We start from the raw sequence: 19,477 nt of genomic DNA, 5'->3' as shown, positions 1-19,477 counted from the left end.
CACAAACATGTCACATAGACTTTTTTAACAGTATGTTAGTCACTCAGCATGACTCACCTCAGGCTGCAGGCGCTCAATTACACAGAAAGGACTTTCCCTGACAGCCACATGAATATTGCGTGCATCGTAGTGACTGCTTGAGCAATGCCGATGACACCTAGCAAGTTATGGTCTACATAATCATCACGTCTTTCAAAACTTATTTGGAAATGAGAGTATTTGGTGGCCAAATGGTTATGAAAGCACTCTACAAAGCACCATACCATAGAGAAAGAGAGGAGAAGTGGGGGCTGAATGTTCTAATTAATACGGTGCAGGTCACTCTTTACCAGACTTTAGCCTTTGTTATCCTGAAATACACATCCATAAAAACAAGCCCAGGTCTACAGTTGGCTGGTGGCCACCTACCTACATGGTCAGGAAGTCTGTCAGATAGAAGTACAGGTCTGGTAAATGTTGTTACATTTACCAGACCTGTGAAGTGGATTGAAAGCTGGAGAATTAAAGTAGATGTCTAAGAGCAATAAAGCCACAAAAATGGAACATCCACTATCCTGCCCTGTTATTTATAGGTGTTTTAATTAGAAATAAATCTGAAATACCTTTTAAGTCAACCACAGCAGGTCTCCTCTACTTCCCTCTTACCTGCATTGCATGAGGAATGCTCTGCCCTGCTTGATGATGTGGATGCAGATTGGTGAATCGGAAAAGGTGAGCCAGACTGCCAGAATGATGGACCTTGTCTATCAGTCTATTATCCAGGAAGAAAGAGGCTGTTATCTCATAGCCTCCAGTGATGAGCGAAAATGCAAATATTCTTTTCGCCGAAAAAAGCACTAATTTCTTTTCGACAGGCAAATTTTGGATCGAATATTTTCGTGTTAAGTTTCACTTAATGCCCGTTATTTTCGCGTTAAATACATAGTTTATCACGTACCTATTTCCGCGTAGTCGTAGTACCGCTATGCGAAGCTTCGCCCGCTACGCGTAGTTGACGTATGTATTGCGAAGTCAACTACGCGTGCGGTAACTGCGTCGATACGGATCATTGCGCATGCGCAGAAATATTATTGCCCTACTATACGTATACAATTCCGCATTGGAAGGTGAAATGTACGCATGTATTAGTTCACCCATGCGCATATTTAGCGGATTATTGCGGAAATGTTTCCGTATAAGGGCATAAGCGTCCGCATACAGTGAAGTTTCTTTGATTTTCGCTGCTGGTCGAACACACGAATATTTCCGAAGATTTTCTCGAAAATTCGCCGAATTCGAAAACGGCATTTTCGCAAGCAACACTGATGGCCTCTGCTTTTTTCTAACTTTTTTTTATTAAATATGCATATTGGTACATTAGAGTAGTGTTTCTCAACATCATAACAGCACACACCCCTTTATTAAAAGGAATCAAGCACCACTGCAATTTTTTTAAATTAATCTCGCTCTAAGGGAGGTTCTTAACTTGGTGTCCCATTGGAGGTGGGGTGGGGGTTGTGGGGAGCTTCACTACTTACCTATGGGGTGCTGCTCCTCTTGTCCCCCTATCCATTTAAGATGTGCCATCTTCTCCTCGGACTTGATGCAGCGACCGCAGTTTGTATGTTGCTAGAAGTGTTGTGAGTGCACACCACAATGCAAATCATATATGATGCTACATTGGATTGATTTTTTCTGGCAGATACCCTCACCTTGACAGAATCTGAATGTTATGCATTGGCCCTCACATGTACAGTTGATAAACTTACCATCAGTTTCAGAAATATTATTGAACGTTATTGAGTGTTTGATGCAGTGGAAAATTGTGCATGGATGGGGAAGGATGGGGAAGTTGAATGTTACGAAGGCAAAAGACCAGTAACTACTTTTTCAGAAATTGAAAAATATCATTGAAGAATATACTTGCAGCAATTAAATAAGTAAATGATGTTTATTAATAAAAGTGCAACTATACAAATGAAATGGGGGAACATACTCACACTTAAGACCACCAATCCTAACTATCTAACTAGCGCAATACAGACAACAACAGGCAAGGCAGCAATATATACATTACATATATGTACATCCTAATACAGAAAGCAATACACAGAATCAAGGAAGCCGTGTCAAAACCAATAATCAATATTATAATCAGAAACCAGAGCAAAGTCAGGGACTGTCCAAAGATTGATACCAAAAGTTCAAACAGGTTCAGGAAAAAAATAGGAACAGGTTCAGGAAGATAAGAATCAGCAGGATTTAGGAAGGACCTTAATGTTCTGGCAGCTTCTGCAAAAGAGTCCAGTGTTTTACATTAGGCAAAGCAGGAGTGTCTGCTCTGCTAATGGTAGTTTTCCAAGCTGTGGAAGGACATCTGCTGGAGGGAGGTGGAATATCCAGAGTACAGTTCATAGTCCAGACACTTTCCGTAGGTGAATTGAGGAATTGCAGGGAAGGAAGCACAAGCTTAAAGAGAATCTGTATTGTTAAAATCGCACAAAAGTAAACATACCAGTGCGTTAGGGCAGTGTTTCTCAACATTTTATAAGTGTGTACCCCTTTTAAAACCCTGTACTCATCGAGTACCCCCTAGTACCCCTTGACAAATATATATTTAATCGTAGTACATGATAATTGGTTCTAAACAATGTGCAAGCATTTATTATTGCTTTTAAGTAGCTAAAATACTAATTTGATGTTGTTTAAATAAGAATTATAATTTTCTAAATCTCTAAATTTGTTATTCTTGGTTAAGTATATCAAGCCCGAGTACCCCCTGGACCCATCAGAAGTACCCCCTGGGGTACGCGTACCGCATGTTGAGAACCTAGGCGTTAGGGGACATCTCCTATTACCCTCTGTCACAATTTCGCTGCTCCCCGCTGCATTAAAAGTGGTTAAAAACAGTTTTAAAAAGTTTGTTTATAAACAAACAAAATGGCCACCAAAACAGGAAGTAGGTTGATGTACAGTATGTCCACACATAGAAAATACATCCATACACAAGCAGGCTGTATACAGCCTTCCTTTTTAATCTCAAGAGATCATTTGTGTGTTTCTTTCCCCCTGCAGCTATCTTCCACTGAAGTGTCAGGCTGTTTCTTCCTGCAGAGTGCAGACAGCTCTGCCTGTATGTAATTCCTCAGTATGTGAAAGCCCAGCCAGCTCAGAGGAGGATTTATCCAGCTTGTAAAAGATAATAGAGCAGAGAGAAGCTGCACTAATCTAAATAACACACAGGCAGTGTGCAGAGAGGGGCCTGGAGGGGGGAGATGCATCACAGAACCACAACACTGAAGAACTTGGCAGCCTTCCAGACACAGGCTGACAAGTCTGACAGAAGAGAGATAAGTTGATTTATTACAGAGATGGTGATAGTAGAACGTGCTGCAGTAAGCCAGAGCAAATTAGAATAGATTTTGGAACTCGTAGGATGGAAGAAAACCGGATGAAATTTTTGTTACGGAGTCTCTTTAAGCAACCTGCTGGTGGTCTGTGAAAGGTCAGCAATTCAGTAAATAGTGCCACCGGCAGCGAAGTTCAAATACTTCACAATTCCTGACATTGAGGAGGAGTGATGGCCATTTAGCTTTGAACCACTACAAGCAGAAGAAAGGTGGCACTGTGTGGTGAGTTGGCTGCTGCTTCCAAGTCTATTTTCAATAGGAAAGTAATCAGTTGGCTGCTAGATCATGCCACTATCAACATAAGTACGGCTAGCTTTTGAAAAGAATGTATAGTGACAGCCAGTACACCTAACATAGGGAGAGGTACATTGCAATCCTACAGTAAGCTTTAGCTCTTGGGCGGGACACAGATGGTGGATAGTGAATACCTTTCAGTAATGAATAAGGTCCTTTGAACCAAAGAAGCAATGCTTAACTGAGACAGCAGTGTGAACAGGGTGTGGAGTGGGTGACCTTTAGCAGGACCACACAAATTACATACCAACAATGAAGCAACAACAATAAAATGACCTAAGGCTTTCATAGCAGATGAAAAGGAATTCTCAATGGTGAGAGGTGCAGGAGATCCTATAGGAGTAAACCCTGAAAAGAAAATCCCATTGTCTTGTAGAGAGGTGCTGAATAATCAAAGTCTAGATGATGAAACATGGGCAAAATTACTGATGAAGTAAGGCACCTAAAAGAGTAAAAAAAAAAGAAAAAAGTAGAGGCGGTGGTTGGCTTACCTCTCCTGACGTAAGGAGTCAGTCGTTTAGGGACAACGCGTTTTGGTGTATCTTCTGCTTCTTCAGGTCAATAATACAGGGGTGAGATGAGCTCTGTCACCACTAGGGACCCCTGTATTGCTCACCTGTGTTTGAAGCTTTTAGCATTTTATGGGTAATACAATGCACAGGTCACATTAGTGTAAGACGGGGTCTGGAGACTAGCTCCCCGCGCTGCTCCTGCTACCACATTACAATGTGAAACTGAAGGTCTCCTTCTAGAAAAGGAGAGATAGTTAATTTGTTTCAACATGTGCATACATAGGTACTGCAGATTTGGACACACACTGTGTCTTTTAATTGGCTGATCGGTTGTGCTTTGCAGACCGAATTGATTGCGGGTGCTAGTTTGGAGAGTTAGCATTGCCTTTCCATGTGTCTTTCAGGTCAATAGTAGAAATGACCTGGGTATCAAGAATAAGCACCTTTATGGGATATCTAAGCAGGTTTGAGGTCTGGAGAGACAACAAACAACTCTTACCAGGCTAGGACCTTACAAGCCAATCTCTCACAAGTCTGAATCAAGGTCAGTTAATAGAATCTGAGAGAAAACCATACTTAAAGCTCACCTTTTCAACTAGACATGCCAACAATCATCACGGATTGTTAGAAACAGGGCTGTGGAGTTGAACAGTCAGAGCAATTTCGGCTACTTGGAGTCGGAGTCGGTGGTTTCATAAACTGAGGAGTCAAGTTGGAGTTGGATGGTTTTTGTACCAACTCCACAGCCCTGGTAAGTATTAGACTAAGGTGTCAGAGTCGAGGAGTTAGAGCAATTTTGGGTACCTGGAGTCGGTGGCTTCATAAACTGAGATGTTGGTTGATTTTTGTACCGACTCCACAGCCCTGGTTAGAAAGTATAATTTATAAGGTTTAGCAGGACAAAAGTGAAGTATTACAGTCTTCAAAAAGGAGCTAACCTGCAATCCTGAAAATGAAAAATAAATTGAGGAGTTGGGAACAGTCAGATCAAGGTTATTTACTATTCTGCAGTGGAGTTCCTAACACAGAGAGCAGAACCTGGAGTGCCTTGCTTTATGCATCTAAGCACGAAAAAAAATGTTGCTGGAGCTTTATAAATGAGAGGTTGATGACATTTAATGTAAAAGAAGGACAAATAGCACTGTCATTAATAATTGCTTATGGTCCAAATACAAATGCCAACTTGGAAAATAAATAGTTTTTTTATGAAGACTTGCAAAGAGGAGAGGAAGACAGCAAAGGTAAGGTCATGATACAAGCTGACCTGATTGCACACATTGGAATAAAGGCAGAAAAGCAGAAGGTGAAATTGGAAAATATGGCTGTAACGCTGGCTGTGATGCAGGCTATGAAGTGTACACTGAATATACGATAATTGAGGTCAGTTCGTCAACTGAGGTCATACACAAAGTCAGGGATATGCAGTACACAGGGACTGAGGCAGAGCAAGGTCAATAACAGACTAGGATCATACACTGGTAATCAGATGACTAAAGTTCAGTAGGCTAAGACAGGTGCAAAAACGTTATACAGGCCGAAGTCATACACATAGGTCAGGTGTCAGTCGTATTGGAAGGATCTAACAGGAGCAAAGTCAGGGACAGGCCGAGTCATACACAGATATCAGATGGCAGTTATACAGAGGGGCTAGGCAGATTCGAGGTCAAGAGGCAGGCAAAGGTCGATACACAGAACAATATACAATAATACAAAAATACAATACTGTACTGACTGACTAGAGTACATATATATCACGCTGATGCGCAATATATGAAATGTAGCTCTCAGGAACTTTAACTAGACTAAGTAGTAAAGCAAGGTCCAGTGCTCAGTGACCTGATAGCTATAACGGACAGCGAGCAACTGAATGCCCAGGGCTTGTATAGCAGGAATAGAGCACAGACCAAACCCCTAGGAGAATCAGACCAATCAGCAACATCCCTGCAGCAAGTGTCAGCGCTGACCCACATCTACAGGGGCGCCAGGGATGTAAACATGCTGACTCACGTCTACAGGGGAGCCGGGGATGCGGCTGAACAAAGAGGAAGCTTCCTCCAGGTGCTCCACACTATCAGAGCAGCCTCCAGAGACCATACCAGAGTAAGTTTGTTACATTACCCCCCCCCCCCCTCGAGGAGTGGTCTCCGAACACTCCAAACCAACTTCATAACCTTTATTACCGTCCCTATTAAAGGGTGAAGGAGGGGCACACATGACAACCTTATTTTCTGGAGAGAAACCTTGTATGCCTAGCTGAGTTCTCTCCACCTCAGCTAAGCATGGTAGTTTCCCCAACTCTCAGGTTTGTTGGGACATTACTTGACCGTGTGATCTGACTCACCACAATAAAAACACAAACATTGCATTTTCCTACAAATTCTCTCTAACCTAGAGACTTTTGTAACCTCCATATACATTGGTTTCTCAGCAAGAATGGCATTAAGAGAAACAGTGGTAGGAACAATCACATTAGACCTTTGAGTAGTACATGAATTTTTTTTTTAACCCCATCACCTGTATTGGGCAGTACTTGTCTACCCAAAGGAGGTCTCTGGACCCCGTTTAAGTGCTGAAGTTGCAATTTCTTTTTCTTTATAGGACATGAAACTGCAAAATGCTCAGTACCCCCACAATACAAACACAGACCCCAAGTTCTTGTTCTGTTTTTTTCCACTGCAGTCAATCTAGCACCGTTTAACTGCATAGGTTCAGAATCATCGAAAAAAGTACATTCTGAAGTTGTTACCATTAAATCGTACGATATATGAGGCTCAGTAATTGGTTTTTGAAGATCCTCAGGAATCAGGGAAATTAATACCAGAGACTTTACTTGACGGCGTTGCCTGACACGCCTATCTACCCTGATAGCCAAAGTAATAGCTTTCTTCAGGATTTTGGGTTCAGAGTGGCTAACTAGAGCATCATTAACAGTCTGCTAAACCCAACAAAAATTGATCAAGGAGTGCAGCCTCCCCCCACTTGGAGGACACTGACCAGCGCCGAAATTCAGCGGCGTACTCTTCCGCAGTATGACGTTCCTGCCGCAGTTCGCAAAGTTTACAAGCTGCGGTAGAAGACACATCAGGATCAGCATAGATCACGGCCATAGCCTCAAAGAATTTGTTTACAGATGTAAAGGCTTCATGCTCAGGAGGTAGGCCATACACCCAGGATTTCGGATCTCCTTGCAGCAAAGATATAACAAATGACACTTTTTGAGTCTCAGAACCAGAAGATTGAGATCGCACTTTGAAATATGTTAAACAACTATTCATGAAATTACTGAAATGAGCTCTGGCACCAGAGAACTTTTCAGGAATAGGCATTATGGGATCTACAGTTTCTCGAGGAGTTAAAGGAATTACAATAAGTCCAGCAGATTGCACAAGAAGTCCAGCATGAGATAAGGCATTGGCAAATTGAGTCAATCGAGTCTGTTGTGCAGATACCTGCTCCAAGAGCAGATTCACAGTTCCGGTGAGGAGCACTATTTGTTGCTGTAGATTCTCCATGATGGAGACTCCCCATAATCTCCTCTAGTAGGAGATTTTTGTGGTCTGTTATAATGTAACGCTGGCTGTAATGCAGGCTATGAAGTGTACACTGAATATACGATAATCAAGGTCAGATCGTCAACTGAAGTCATACACAAAGTCAGGGATATGCGGTACACAGGGACTGAGGCAGAGCAAGGTCAATAACAGACTAGGATCATACACTGGTAATCAGATGGCTAAAGTTCAGTAGGCTAAGACAGGTGCGAAAACGTTATACAGGCCGAAGTCATACACATAGGTCAGATGTCAGTCGTATTGGAAGGATCAAACAGGAGCGAAGTCAGGGACAGGCCGAGCCATACGCAGATATAAGATGGCAGTAATACAGAGGGGCTAGGCAGATTCGAGGTCAAGAGGCAGGAAAAGGCCGATACACACAACAATATACATTATTACAAAAATACAATACTGTACTGACTGACTAGACTACATATATATCACGCTGATGCGCAATATATGAAATGTAGCTCTTAGGAACTTTAACTAGACTAAGTAGAAAAGCAAGGTCCAGTGCTCAGTGACCTGATAGCTATAACGGACAGTGAGCAACTGAATGCCCAGGGCTTGTATAGCAGGAATAGAGCACAGACCAAACCCCTAGGAGAATCAGACCAATCAGCAACATCCCTGCAGCAAGTGTCAGCGCTGACCCACATGTACAGGAGCACCAGAGATGCAAACATGCTGACTCACATCTACAGGGGAGCCGGGGATGCGACTGACCAAAGAGAAGAGGAAGCTTCCTCCAGGTGCTCCACACTATTAGAGCAGCCTCCAGAGACCCTACTGTAACGATTGCGGAATATCTCCATGGTCAGCGCACAGGATGTGCGCCGACACTGCGGAAATCCTCCACAAACGCCTGAATAACAGAACCCAGCTTTGGTGCAAGGCACCTGTAGAGGGGAATTCCCACCGGCAGATGGAGCTGTGGAGTGCAGAGGAATAAACCCTCTGCACTGCCACAGATGCCAGTTAGGAATTGTACGAGGGGAAGCAATACAGGGCAAGATAGCCCCTAGTGAGAGAGAGTGAGCACAGGGACAGAATGTATGTATGTCCACCAATCTAGTCGCCACCTAGCGACGGTGAACACACAACAGCGAAGACCAAGTGGGAAAGCAATCGCAAGAATGGCATTGCTAATAGCGACACAAGACTGAGTAAAGACAGAGCATAGGTGTAGAAGAAAGACACAGCAAACAATAATGAACAGAACGCCAAGGAAAATAACAAACACACTCACTAAATGCGGTCGCCACACGAAAAGCGTAATAGCGACAAAACACGCACGCGAAGCGCAACAGAGACAAAAATGCGCCAACTCTGACTAACAAAAGAACACAAACAAACAAATAACAGAAACGCTTGCTAATCGGTTGCCTTACCTCAGGCAACAGCAAGCGTTTACTCCAGACCGACAGAAAGACAGACAACAGAAACAAGTGAGAAAGGATCCACTGCTCATCTGCAAGAGCGAGTGCGATCCGTACCCAGGAACAGGACTGAAAAGATCCACTGCTCTTCCGCAAGAGCTAGTGTGCGATCCGCACAACAGGCAGAAGGAGTAACCAGCAGCAACCGCAGCTGAGGTTAAAGTACAAGACAGAATACAGAAAGATCCACCGCCTCTAAAGCTAGGGCGAGTGCGATCCGAACAGACAAAGTGATTTTCTGTCAACTGCCGCTGGCGACAGAATAATCGCAACGGAAAGACAAAACGATTCACTACCGCCAACCGCAAGGACAAGACAAGACAGAATAGGCAGTACAAATATAACACAATCCTGACTGCACTAAGTAGGAATGCAAGGAGCACTCCCAAAGGGTAACTACTCTAAGCTAGCAATAATAACAGACCATTAGCAGCAGGCTGAGACTCCAGGTAAGTTAGCAGGAACAAACCATCATGACCAGCAGGGAATTCTGGGAGTAAATGGTATTTATACTGCAAGCCATCAAAGGAAGCAGCTAAGCAATTTGCATGACAAGTGGATGCAAATTCCTCCCCAGAACAGCAGCTCTGAAACTCGCAGAGTGAAGACAGGTCTCTTTTCCAGAGACCTGCAGCACTCAGACCTAAAAAATGGTCAAAAGCTGTCTGCCTGTGCAGACAGCAGAGCAGATTATTACACCTACCAGATAAGTTTGTTACAATGGCAAGGAGCTTGTAATAATAGGTTCCTTCTCCTGTAATAATATGTAGCCAATGTTGCCCCATCCCCATAAAAAATAAAGATTAGGTAACCAGTTAAGTAAGGCAGCCAAAGGTGCACTCCCTAGTATAGGTGTATTTTTTTTTTTTTTTTTTGCTTTAAACCAAGCCAGAATATCTGACCAGACTTTTGCAGATAATATGGCAACTATAGCAAAGTCAAATGTTGAACTAAAGTACAGTTTAAACATCTGGAACATGGGCAGCATGGTGGTGTAGTGGATAGCATATTCTCCTTGCAGCAATGGGGTCTCAGGTTTAAATGTTAGCCAGAATACTATCTGCATGGAGTTTTTATGTTGTCCCTGTGTTTTCATGGGTCTGATTTCCTCCCACATCTGGAAAACCTGCTAAGAGAGCATGTATCTTTACCACAATTGTAACAATATGGTTTCCCACCTATAATACTTGCACCGATCCTCTGCAACTTCTTTTATAGTTCACAAGCTGATTGCCCGGCGTTGCCCGGCGTTGCCCGGGTATGTATTTGGCTAGTGTTGGCTCCGCCCACTTTTTCTAACCCTAACACACAATTACTCAATAACCAAGTTTGTGGGCTTTGCGGTCTTTGGAATCAGTAATTTGCATTGAAATGAAAAAAATCTGATTGGCTGTTTGTGGCTCCACCCTCTTTTCTGAATTTGAACCCCAGTCACCCAATGACCAACTGTAGCAGGTTTAAGGCCTGTGCCATTAACAGTGCAAGAATGGCAGCAATTAAATATTCAATATTAAATAAGAGGTTTGCACACCCTGAGCATAGTATGAAGCAGATCTGCTGGGTGCTTGGTACAGTAAGACAGACCCGTGGGGAGGTCCTAAATAACAATGTAACTAGAAAAATACCAGCACACCAATTTTGCTTAGTGAATATATATATTGACAAAGGCAAAAATACATACAGCATTAGCAGAAAAAGTTGAAGCACACAGCATAGCAGTTAAACTGGAATGACTGAAACCTTATGCAATCCAGTGAGAGCACAAAACAGACGCAGGAAACATATGTACAAAGTTTAGGTTGCTAGACAAGTAGCAGCAAGTGATGTGTATAATATAGTATTTGAACAAATGGCTAACAATCCAAAATGTACACACAGTTAACTGCACAGAAAATCACCCTGCATAGATTACAATGAGAAAAAAGCATCAGAGTTCAAAAAGAGCAAGTAGAGCTACAGGGATGCAGGGGATGCCAAGAAACAAAAAGTGCTCAGAGATCCATTTACCCTGACAGCGCTGTTTCGGAGTGAATACTCCTTCCTCAGAGGGTAGCCAGGTACTGCTGCAGTGAGTGCTGAGCTGTTGGGTGCTTGAACGCACCTTATATACTGCTTCCTATGCCTAATGTGAGCCACCTGGACACCGGGGCCGGCCCTCTGGCATCAATGATGATACGAGGCATGCGTCTCGGCATCACGATGTCACTTCCGGTTCCGGCTGGCATCACATAGTGAGGCAGGCCAACCAGGCAGCCAAAAGGCCACTCCCAAGATGGCCGCCGCACATGTGCAGTGATGCCTGCCGACCAGGAAACAGAAGCTAAGCTAGTGTCACAAACAAAAGTACACAAAGTGGAGATTCTTGAGCAAATTCAGTGTCCAATAGCAGTGTCCAGGTGGTTGATAAGATGAAAGCCTAAAACAAAACAAAAATAAGGGAAATTAGTGTGCAGCAGAAATTCTTAAAGGGACATACCCTAATGTTAAAAAGTACTTAAAATTACGCTGGATGCAATACTACACCACAGGGAAAGACAACAGGACTGCGACAGCAAAGTATGCCAGATAATTAACGAAGAAATGGAGACAAATCCACATCCTCATTCATACCATGAGGTGCAATGGAATCTAATTTGTACATCCAGTACAGCTCCCTCTGTAGGAGCTTCTGTTCCAAGTCCCCGCCACGATGCGGGGGTGTAACCACCTCAATCACCCTAAAACGCAGCTGGGACACATTGTGCCCTGCTGTTATGAAGTGCCTAGCAACAGGAGACTCCATCTCACCCCCCCCGTATATTGCTCCGGTGCTCACTAATTCTCGAGCGAATCTCACGGGTTGTTTGGCCTACGTACAGCAGGCCACAAGGGCAAATCAGGCAGTACACCACATTTTTTGTGGAACAACTAGCAAAGCATCTAAGCGGGAAACGTTTACCCGAGCGTGGGTGTGGGAGAGAGGCGCCTCTCTGGACGAATCCACACTGTGTACAATGCCCACAAGGAAACATACCCAAAGGGGGAGGCCGATTGGAAAGCCAATTACCTCTTTCTGCTGGTGGTATGGTACTCCTGGCATGTACGAGGGCGTCTCGTAGATTATTGGAACGTTTAAACGCGCAGACTGGTTGTTCCCGGAAAGCGGTGGGTAATGTGGGGTCACTGCCGAGGATGTGCCAGTGTTTCCTGACTATTTTCTGTGCCTGTAAAGAAAGGGGGGAATAGGTTAATACCATTGGAAGTCGAGATGTGTCCTGTCGGGGATTAAATTGCAGAAGAGATGACCTGTCCCTCTTTGCTGCTCTTTGCAAGGCTCTGTCCAGATGCACTGGATCATAACCACGCTCCAAGAAGTGCTCGTACATGGTGCCTGCCTCCTTATAAAAGGATGAGTCATCAGAAGATATCCTTCTGAGGCGCAAGAACTGCCCATAAGGAAGGCCTTTCTTGAGCCTCTGAGGATGATAGCTTCTGGCTGACAGGTAGGTATTCCTGTCGGTGGGTTTGCGATACGGCGAAGTCTGTAACACCCCATCTTGACTTTTGACGAGTACGTCCAAAAAGTGTACATCAGTCCGACTATGCTCGAGAGTAAACGAGATGGTCGGGAAAAACCCGTCCAGATCGTTTTTAAACTGGAGCAATGAATCCTCTGTGCCAGACCAGATGAAAAAGATGTCATCTATGTACCTAAGCCAGCAGAGTGCATGGCCAAGGTACATAGGATGAGGGTACACGAACGATTGTTCAAACCAGTCCATGAATAGATTTGCGTAGCTTGGCGCTACATTGCTACCCATGGCTGTCCCACGCTGCTGTTGGTAAAATACCTCCTCAAAGCAAAAGAAGTTCCTAGTCAGAACCATGCTGAGCAGTTCCAGGAGGAACTCGGAGAGGGGTGGACTCAAATCCATTTTAATAAACGTGTTGCGAATGACAGCAATGCCCTCTGCATGCGGAATAGAGGTGTAAAGGCTTACCACATCCATAGTGCATAGAAAGATGGGGGAATTGAAAGTTCCAAAACCGGAGATCTTGGAGAGGAAGTCAGTGGTGTCCAGTAGGAAGGAGCGCATACCTGATACCCTAGGGCGGAGAACCTGATCAAGAAAAACAGCCAATGATTGAAAGACAGACCCGGTGCCCGCCACTATAGGTCTCCCGGGGGGATTCACCAGGGATTTGTGAATTTTAGGAAGTACGTAAAAAAGAGGTGTAAGTGGAAAAGGAGTGATCAAAAAGTCATGAATGCGTTTAGAAATGATGCCAGCCTCGAGAGCGGAAGACAACAGTGTGTCCACGTCCCTTTTGATAGTCATTGTGGGGTTACCTGTAAGTTTAATATAGACGTCAGTATCATTCAATTGTCTCAAAACCTCCCGTCTGTAGTCAAGTCGATTCATGATCACCGTGGCGCCCCCCTTGTCAGCAGGCTTCACAACCAACTCAGGATCATCACATAGGGATCTGAGTGCTGTATGTTCCTCGACTGTGAGATTAGGGTGTGATTGGCCGCGATTACTGCCGACAAGGCGGACGTCACGCTTGACCATAGCTATAAATGTCTCCACCGCATGTGAGGTATTGGGTGGTAGCCACTTACTTTTGGCCCGGCACATGGTCAAGTTGACCTCGGGTGGGAAAAGGTTGGAGTCTGAGGAGGGTGTAGAGGTAGTCGGTCGTCCAGAAAAGAAAGCCTTCAACCTAAGGGTCCTGAAAAAGTTAAAGAGATCACAGTCAAGTTCCAAGGAGCTGCCAGAATGTGTGGGTACGAAGCTCAAGCCTCGTCTAAGTACCTGTAATTCGGTATCTGTAAGTGTCCTGGATGATAAATTGACTACTAAGTCCTCGTTTGCGTTTTGCTGCGTGTGGCCCTGGGGTCGATTTTCACGCTTCCTGCCCCTCCTCGTCCTCTTCCTCTTCCTCTTTTGGATTGTTGTTGGCCTAAAAAAATCAGTGGAGCCTGAGGAGCCCTCACCTGAACTCTCTGACTGGGGGTTACTGGGAGTCTGATAAGGCCGTCTCCTGGGACGTCGCTCTGGGCGCCAAGAATATACTCGATCCTCCTGATAATCGAGCGTGTCCCTACGAAACTTGTCTAACTTCTTTGTCAAAACCTCCTGTTTGTAACTCGAAAGGTATGAGTCGTTGAATTCAATATACACCTCAAAATCGTCCTTACTGAGAATTGCCTTAAGCTTGTCTCGTAAGGTGAGTGCCAGAGATTCCAATCTGGTAATCTCTGTTTGGATACCCCTGATGGTCAGGGTGATCAAATCTAAGCTGCACTTGTTGAGTATGCGAAACCAGTCCTCACAATAAGTTTTACTGTTCCTGCAGAAAGTGGGCCTAATATTGAGGCGTAAGCCTCTAGGGATCCGCTTAGCCCTAAGGTACTCAACTAGTGTATCAGAGTGGAGTTTATAGTCCACTACTCTCTTCTCCAGATCTTCGTATTGCTTTTTAAGGTATGATGGATCTGTGGAGATATTACAGTGGGTATTGGCAAACTCTGTCACAGTGCTGTCTATCTCAGCCTGTGTGTAGGCTAGGGTTTCAGCTGAGCGATTGGCCAGACCACTCAGATCAGAAAAAGACATATCTTGCAGTAAGACGGTAGCAATGGGGTGCAAAAAACCTGAAACACAAAATCAGAGACAATATTAAATAAGAGGTTTGCACACCCTGAGCATAGTATGAAGCAGATCTGCTGGGTGCTTGGTACAGTAAGACAGACCCGTGGGGAGGTCCTAAATAATAAGGTGCGTTCAAGCACCCAACAGCTCAGCACTCACTGCAGCAGTACCTGGCTACCCTCTGAGGAAGGAGTATTCACTCCGAAACAGCGCTGTCAGGGTAAATGGATCTCTGAGCACTTTTTGTTTCTTGGCATCCCCTGCATCCCTGTAGCTCTACTTGCTCTTTTTGAACTCTGATGCTTTTTTCTCATTGTAATCTATGCAGGGTGATTTTCTGTGCAGTTAACTGTGTGTACATTTTGGATTGTTAGCCATTTGTTCAAATACTATATTATACACATCACTTGCTGCTACTTGTCTAGCAACCTAAACTTTGTACATATGTTTCCTGCGTCTGTTTTGTGCTCTCACTGGATTGCATAAGGTTTCAGTCATTCCAGTTTAACTGCTATGCTGTGTGCTTCAACTTTTTCTGCTAATGCTGTATGTATTTTTGCCTTTGTCAATATATATATTCACTAAGCAAAATTGGTGTGCTGGTATTTTTCTAGTTACATTGTTATTTAGGACCTCCCCACGGGTCTGTCTTACTGTACCAAGCACCCAGCAGATCTGCTTCATACTATGCTCAGGGTGTGCAAACCTCTTATTTAATATTGTCTCTGATTTTGTGTTTCAGGTTTTTTGCACCCCATTGCTACCGTCTTACTGCAAGATATGTCTTTTTCTGATCTGAGTGGTCTGGCCAATCGCTCAGCTGAAACCCTAGCCTACACACAGGCTGAGATAGACAGCACTGTGACAGAGTTTGCCAATACCCACTGTAATATCTCCACAGATCCATCATACCTTAAAAAGCAATACGAAGATCTGGAGAAGAGAGTAGTGGACTATAAACTCCACTCTGATACACTAGTTGAGTACCTTAGGGCTAAGCGGATCCCTAGAGGCTTACGCCTCAATATTAGGCCCACTTTCTGCAGGAACAGTAAAACTTATTGTGAGGACTGGTTTCGCATACTCAACAAGTGCAGCTTAGATTTGATCACCCTGACCATCAGGGGTATCCAAACAGAGATTACCAGATTGGAATCTCTGGCACTCACCTTACGAGACAAGCTTAAGGCAATTCTCAGTAAGGACGATTTTGAGGTGTATATTGAATTCAACGACTCATACCTTTCGAGTTACAAACAGGAGGTTTTGACAAAGAAGTTAGACAAGTTTCGTAGGGACACGCTCGATTATCAGGAGGATCGAGTATATTCTTGGCGCCCAGAGCGACGTCCCAGGAGACGGCCTTATCAGACTCCCAGTAACCCCCAGTCAGAGAGTTCAGGTGAGGGCTCCTCAGGCTCCACTGATTTTTTTAGGCCAACAACAATCCAAAAGAGGAAGAGGAAGAGGACGAGGAGGGGCAGGAAGCGTGAAAATCGACCCCAGGGCCACACGCAGCAAAACGCAAACGAGGACTTAGTAGTCAATTTATCATCCAGGACACTTACAGATACCGAATTACAGGTACTTAGACGAGGCTTGAGCTTCGTACCCACACATTCTGGCAGCTCCTTGGAACTTGACTGTGATCTCTTTAACTTTTTCAGGACCCTTAGGTTGAAGGCTTTCTTTTCTGGACGACCGACTACCTCTACACCCTCCTCAGACTCCAACCTTTTCCCACCCGAGGTCAACTTGACCATGTGCCGGGCCAAAAGTAAGTGGCTACCACCCAATACCTCACATGCGGTGGAGACATTTATAGCTATGGTCAAGCGTGACGTCCGCCTTGTCGGCAGTAATCGCGGCCAATCACACCCTAATCTCACAGTCGAGGAACATACAGCACTCAGATCCCTATGTGATGATCCTGAGTTGGTTGTGAAGCCTGCTGACAAGGGGGGCGCCACGGTGATCATGAATCGACTTGACTACAGACGGGAGGTTTTGAGACAATTGAATGATACTGACGTCTATATTAAACTTACAGGTAACCCCACAATGACTATCAAAAGGGACGTGGACACACTGTTGTCTTCCGCTCTCGAGGCTGGCATCATTTCTAAACGCATTCATGACTTTTTGATCACTCCTTTTCCACTTACACCTCTTTTTTACGTACTTCCTAAAATTCACAAATCCCTGGTGAATCCCCCCGGGAGACCTATAGTGGCGGGCACCGGGTCTGTCTTTCAATCATTGGCTGTTTTTCTTGATCAGGTTCTCCGCCCTAGGGTATCAGGTATGCGCTCCTTCCTACTGGACACCACTGACTTCCTCTCCAAGATCTCCGGTTTTGGAACTTTCAATTCCCCCATCTTTCTATGCACTATGGATGTGGTAAGCCTTTACACCTCTATTCCGCATGCAGAGGGCATTGCTGTCATTCGCAACACGTTTATTAAAATGGATTTGAGTCCACCCCTCTCCGAGTTCCTCCTGGAACTGCTCAGCATGGTTCTGACTAGGAACTTCTTTTGCTTTGAGGAGGTATTTTACCAACAGCAGCGTGGGACAGCCATGGGTAGCAATGTAGCGCCAAGCTACGCAAATCTATTCATGGACTGGTTTGAACAATCGTTCGTGTACCCTCATCCTATGTACCTTGGCCATGCACTCTGCTGGCTTAGGTACATAGATGACATCTTTTTCATCTGGTCTGGCACAGAGGATTCATTGCTCCAGTTTAAAAACGATCTGGACGGGTTTTTCCCGACCATCTCGTTTACTCTCGAGCATAGTCGGACTGATGTACACTTTTTGGACGTACTCGTCAAAAGTCAAGATGGGGTGTTACAGACTTCGCCGTATCGCAAACCCACCGACAGGAATACCTACCTGTCAGCCAGAAGCTATCATCCTCAGAGGCTCAAGAAAGGCCTTCCTTATGGGCAGTTCTTGCGCCTCAGAAGGATATCTTCTGATGACTCATCCTTTTATAAGGAGGCAGGCACCATGTACGAGCACTTCTTGGAGCGTGGTTATGATCCAGTGCATCTGGACAGAGCCTTGCAAAGAGCAGCAAAGAGGGACAGGTCATCTCTTCTGCAATTTAATCCCCGACAGGACACATCTCGACTTCCAATGGTATTAACCTATTCCCCCCTTTCTTTACAGGCACAGAAAATAGTCAGGAAACACTGGCACATCCTCGGCAGTGACCCCACATTACCCACCGCTTTCCGGGAACAACCAGTCTGCGCGTTTAAACGTTCCAATAATCTACGAGACGCCCTCGTACATGCCAGGAGTACCATACCACCAGCAGAAAGAGGTAATTGGCTTTCCAATCGGCCTCCCCCTTTGGGTATGTTTCCTTGTGGGCATTGTACACAGTGTGGATTCGTCCAGAGAGGCGCCTCTCTCCCACACCCACGCTCGGGTAAACGTTTCCCGCTTAGATGCTTTGCTAGTTGTTCCACAAAAAATGTGGTGTACTGCCTGATTTGCCCTTGTGGCCTGCTGTACGTAGGCCAAACAACCCGTGAGATTCGCTCGAGAATTAGTGAGCACCGGAGCAATATACGGGGGGGTGAGATGGAGTCTCCTGTTGCTAGGCACTTCATAACAGCAGGGCACAATGTGTCCCAGCTGCGTTTTAGGGTGATTGAGGTGGTTACACCCCCGCATCGTGGCGGGGACTTGGAACAGAAGCTCCTACAGAGGGAGCTGTACTGGATGTACAAATTAGATTCCATTGCACCTCATGGTATGAATGAGGATGTGGATTTGTCTCCATTTCTTCGTTAATTATCTGGCATACTTTGCTGTCGCAGTCCTGTTGTCTTTCCCTGTGGTGTAGTATTGCATCCAGCGTAATTTTAAGTACTTTTTAACATTAGGGTATGTCCCTTTAAGAATTTCTGCTGCACACTAATTTCCCTTATTTTTGTTTTGTTTTAGGCTTTCATCTTATCAACCACCTGGACACTGCTATTGGACACTGAATTTGCTCAAGAATCTACACTTTGTGTACTTTTGTTTGTGACACTAGCTTAGCTTCTGTTTCCTGGTCGGCAGGCATCACTGCACATGTGCGGCGGCCATCTTGGGAGTGGCCTTTTGGCTGCCTGGTTGGCCTGCCTCACTATGTGATGCCAGCCGGAACCGGAAGTGACATCGTGATGCCGAGACGCATGCCTCGTATCATCATTGATGCCAGAGGGCCGGCCCCGGTGTCCAGGTGGCTCACATTAGGCATAGGAAGCAGTATATAAGGTGCGTTCAAGCACCCAACAGCTCAGCACTCACTGCAGCAGTACCTGGCTACCCTCTGAGGAAGGAGTATTCACTCCGAAACAGCGCTGTCAGGGTAAATGGATCTCTGAGCACTTTTTGTTTCTTGGCATCCCCTGCATCCCTGTAGCTCTACTTGCTCTTTTTGAACTCTGATGCTTTTTTCTCATTGTAATCTATGCAGGGTGATTTTCTGTGCAGTTAACTGTGTGTACATTTTGGATTGTTAGCCATTTGTTCAAATACTATATTATACACATCACTTGCTGCTACTTGTCTAGCAACCTAAACTTTGTACATATGTTTCCTGCGTCTGTTTTGTGCTCTCACTGGATTGCATAAGGTTTCAGTCATTCC

The 19,477-nt window shown here is 44.8% G+C and overlaps 2 protein-coding genes across 4 annotated transcripts; one reads left to right on the top strand and one right to left on the bottom strand.

Annotated features, from left to right (window-relative positions):
• Positions 1–11,046: 11,046 nt before the first annotated feature.
• LOC137525617 (uncharacterized) lies at positions 11,047–13,500 on the bottom strand. Of its 2 annotated transcripts, XR_011022957.1 has the most exons (3): positions 13,169–13,500; positions 12,235–12,391; positions 11,047–11,604 (listed from the first exon to the last, which is right to left on the bottom strand). XR_011022957.1 is itself a non-coding variant. In XM_068246770.1 (2 exons), exons 1-2 carry the CDS (start codon positions 13,262–13,264, stop codon positions 11,561–11,563), a joined length of 1,074 nt encoding a protein of 357 aa, XP_068102871.1. In that variant the 5' UTR covers positions 13,265–13,500; the 3' UTR covers positions 11,047–11,560. The 2 variants fall into 2 exon arrangements, 1 of the variants encoding a protein (XP_068102871.1); XM_068246770.1 differs by having other exon boundaries at positions 12,235–13,500.
• Positions 13,501–16,892: 3,392 nt separating this feature from the next.
• LOC137525616 (uncharacterized) lies at positions 16,893–18,849 on the top strand. Of its 2 annotated transcripts, XR_011022956.1 has the most exons (3): positions 16,893–17,224; positions 18,002–18,158; positions 18,788–18,849. XR_011022956.1 is itself a non-coding variant. In XM_068246768.1 (2 exons), the coding sequence occupies exons 1-2, from the start codon at positions 17,129–17,131 to the stop codon at positions 18,829–18,831; spliced, it is 1,074 nt and encodes a 357-aa protein (XP_068102869.1). In that variant the 5' UTR covers positions 16,893–17,128; the 3' UTR covers positions 18,832–18,849. The 2 variants fall into 2 exon arrangements, 1 of the variants encoding a protein (XP_068102869.1); XM_068246768.1 differs by having other exon boundaries at positions 16,893–18,158.
• The last annotated feature ends 628 nt before the right edge of the window (positions 18,850–19,477 follow it).

Source organism: Hyperolius riggenbachi, chromosome 7 (assembly GCF_040937935.1).
Source record: "Hyperolius riggenbachi isolate aHypRig1 chromosome 7, aHypRig1.pri, whole genome shotgun sequence".
Lineage (NCBI taxonomy): Eukaryota > Metazoa > Chordata > Amphibia > Anura > Hyperoliidae > Hyperolius > Hyperolius riggenbachi.
This window is presented reverse-complemented; position numbering and strand designations above follow the sequence as displayed.

Bases quoted from the DNA above. Each gene is read 5' to 3' on its own strand.
- LOC137525617 (XM_068246770.1), bottom strand. From the start codon at position 13,264: ATGCGCTCCTTCCTACTGGACACCACTGACTTCCTCTCCAAGATCTCC. The intron at 11,605-12,234 runs GTAATTGGCTTT...GTTTTGTTTTAG, and splicing joins CATACCACCAGCAGAAAGAG to GCTTTCATCTTATCAACCAC.
- LOC137525616 (XM_068246768.1), top strand. From the start codon at position 17,129: ATGCGCTCCTTCCTACTGGACACCACTGACTTCCTCTCCAAGATCTCC. The intron at 18,159-18,787 runs GTAATTGGCTTT...GTTTTGTTTTAG, and splicing joins CATACCACCAGCAGAAAGAG to GCTTTCATCTTATCAACCAC.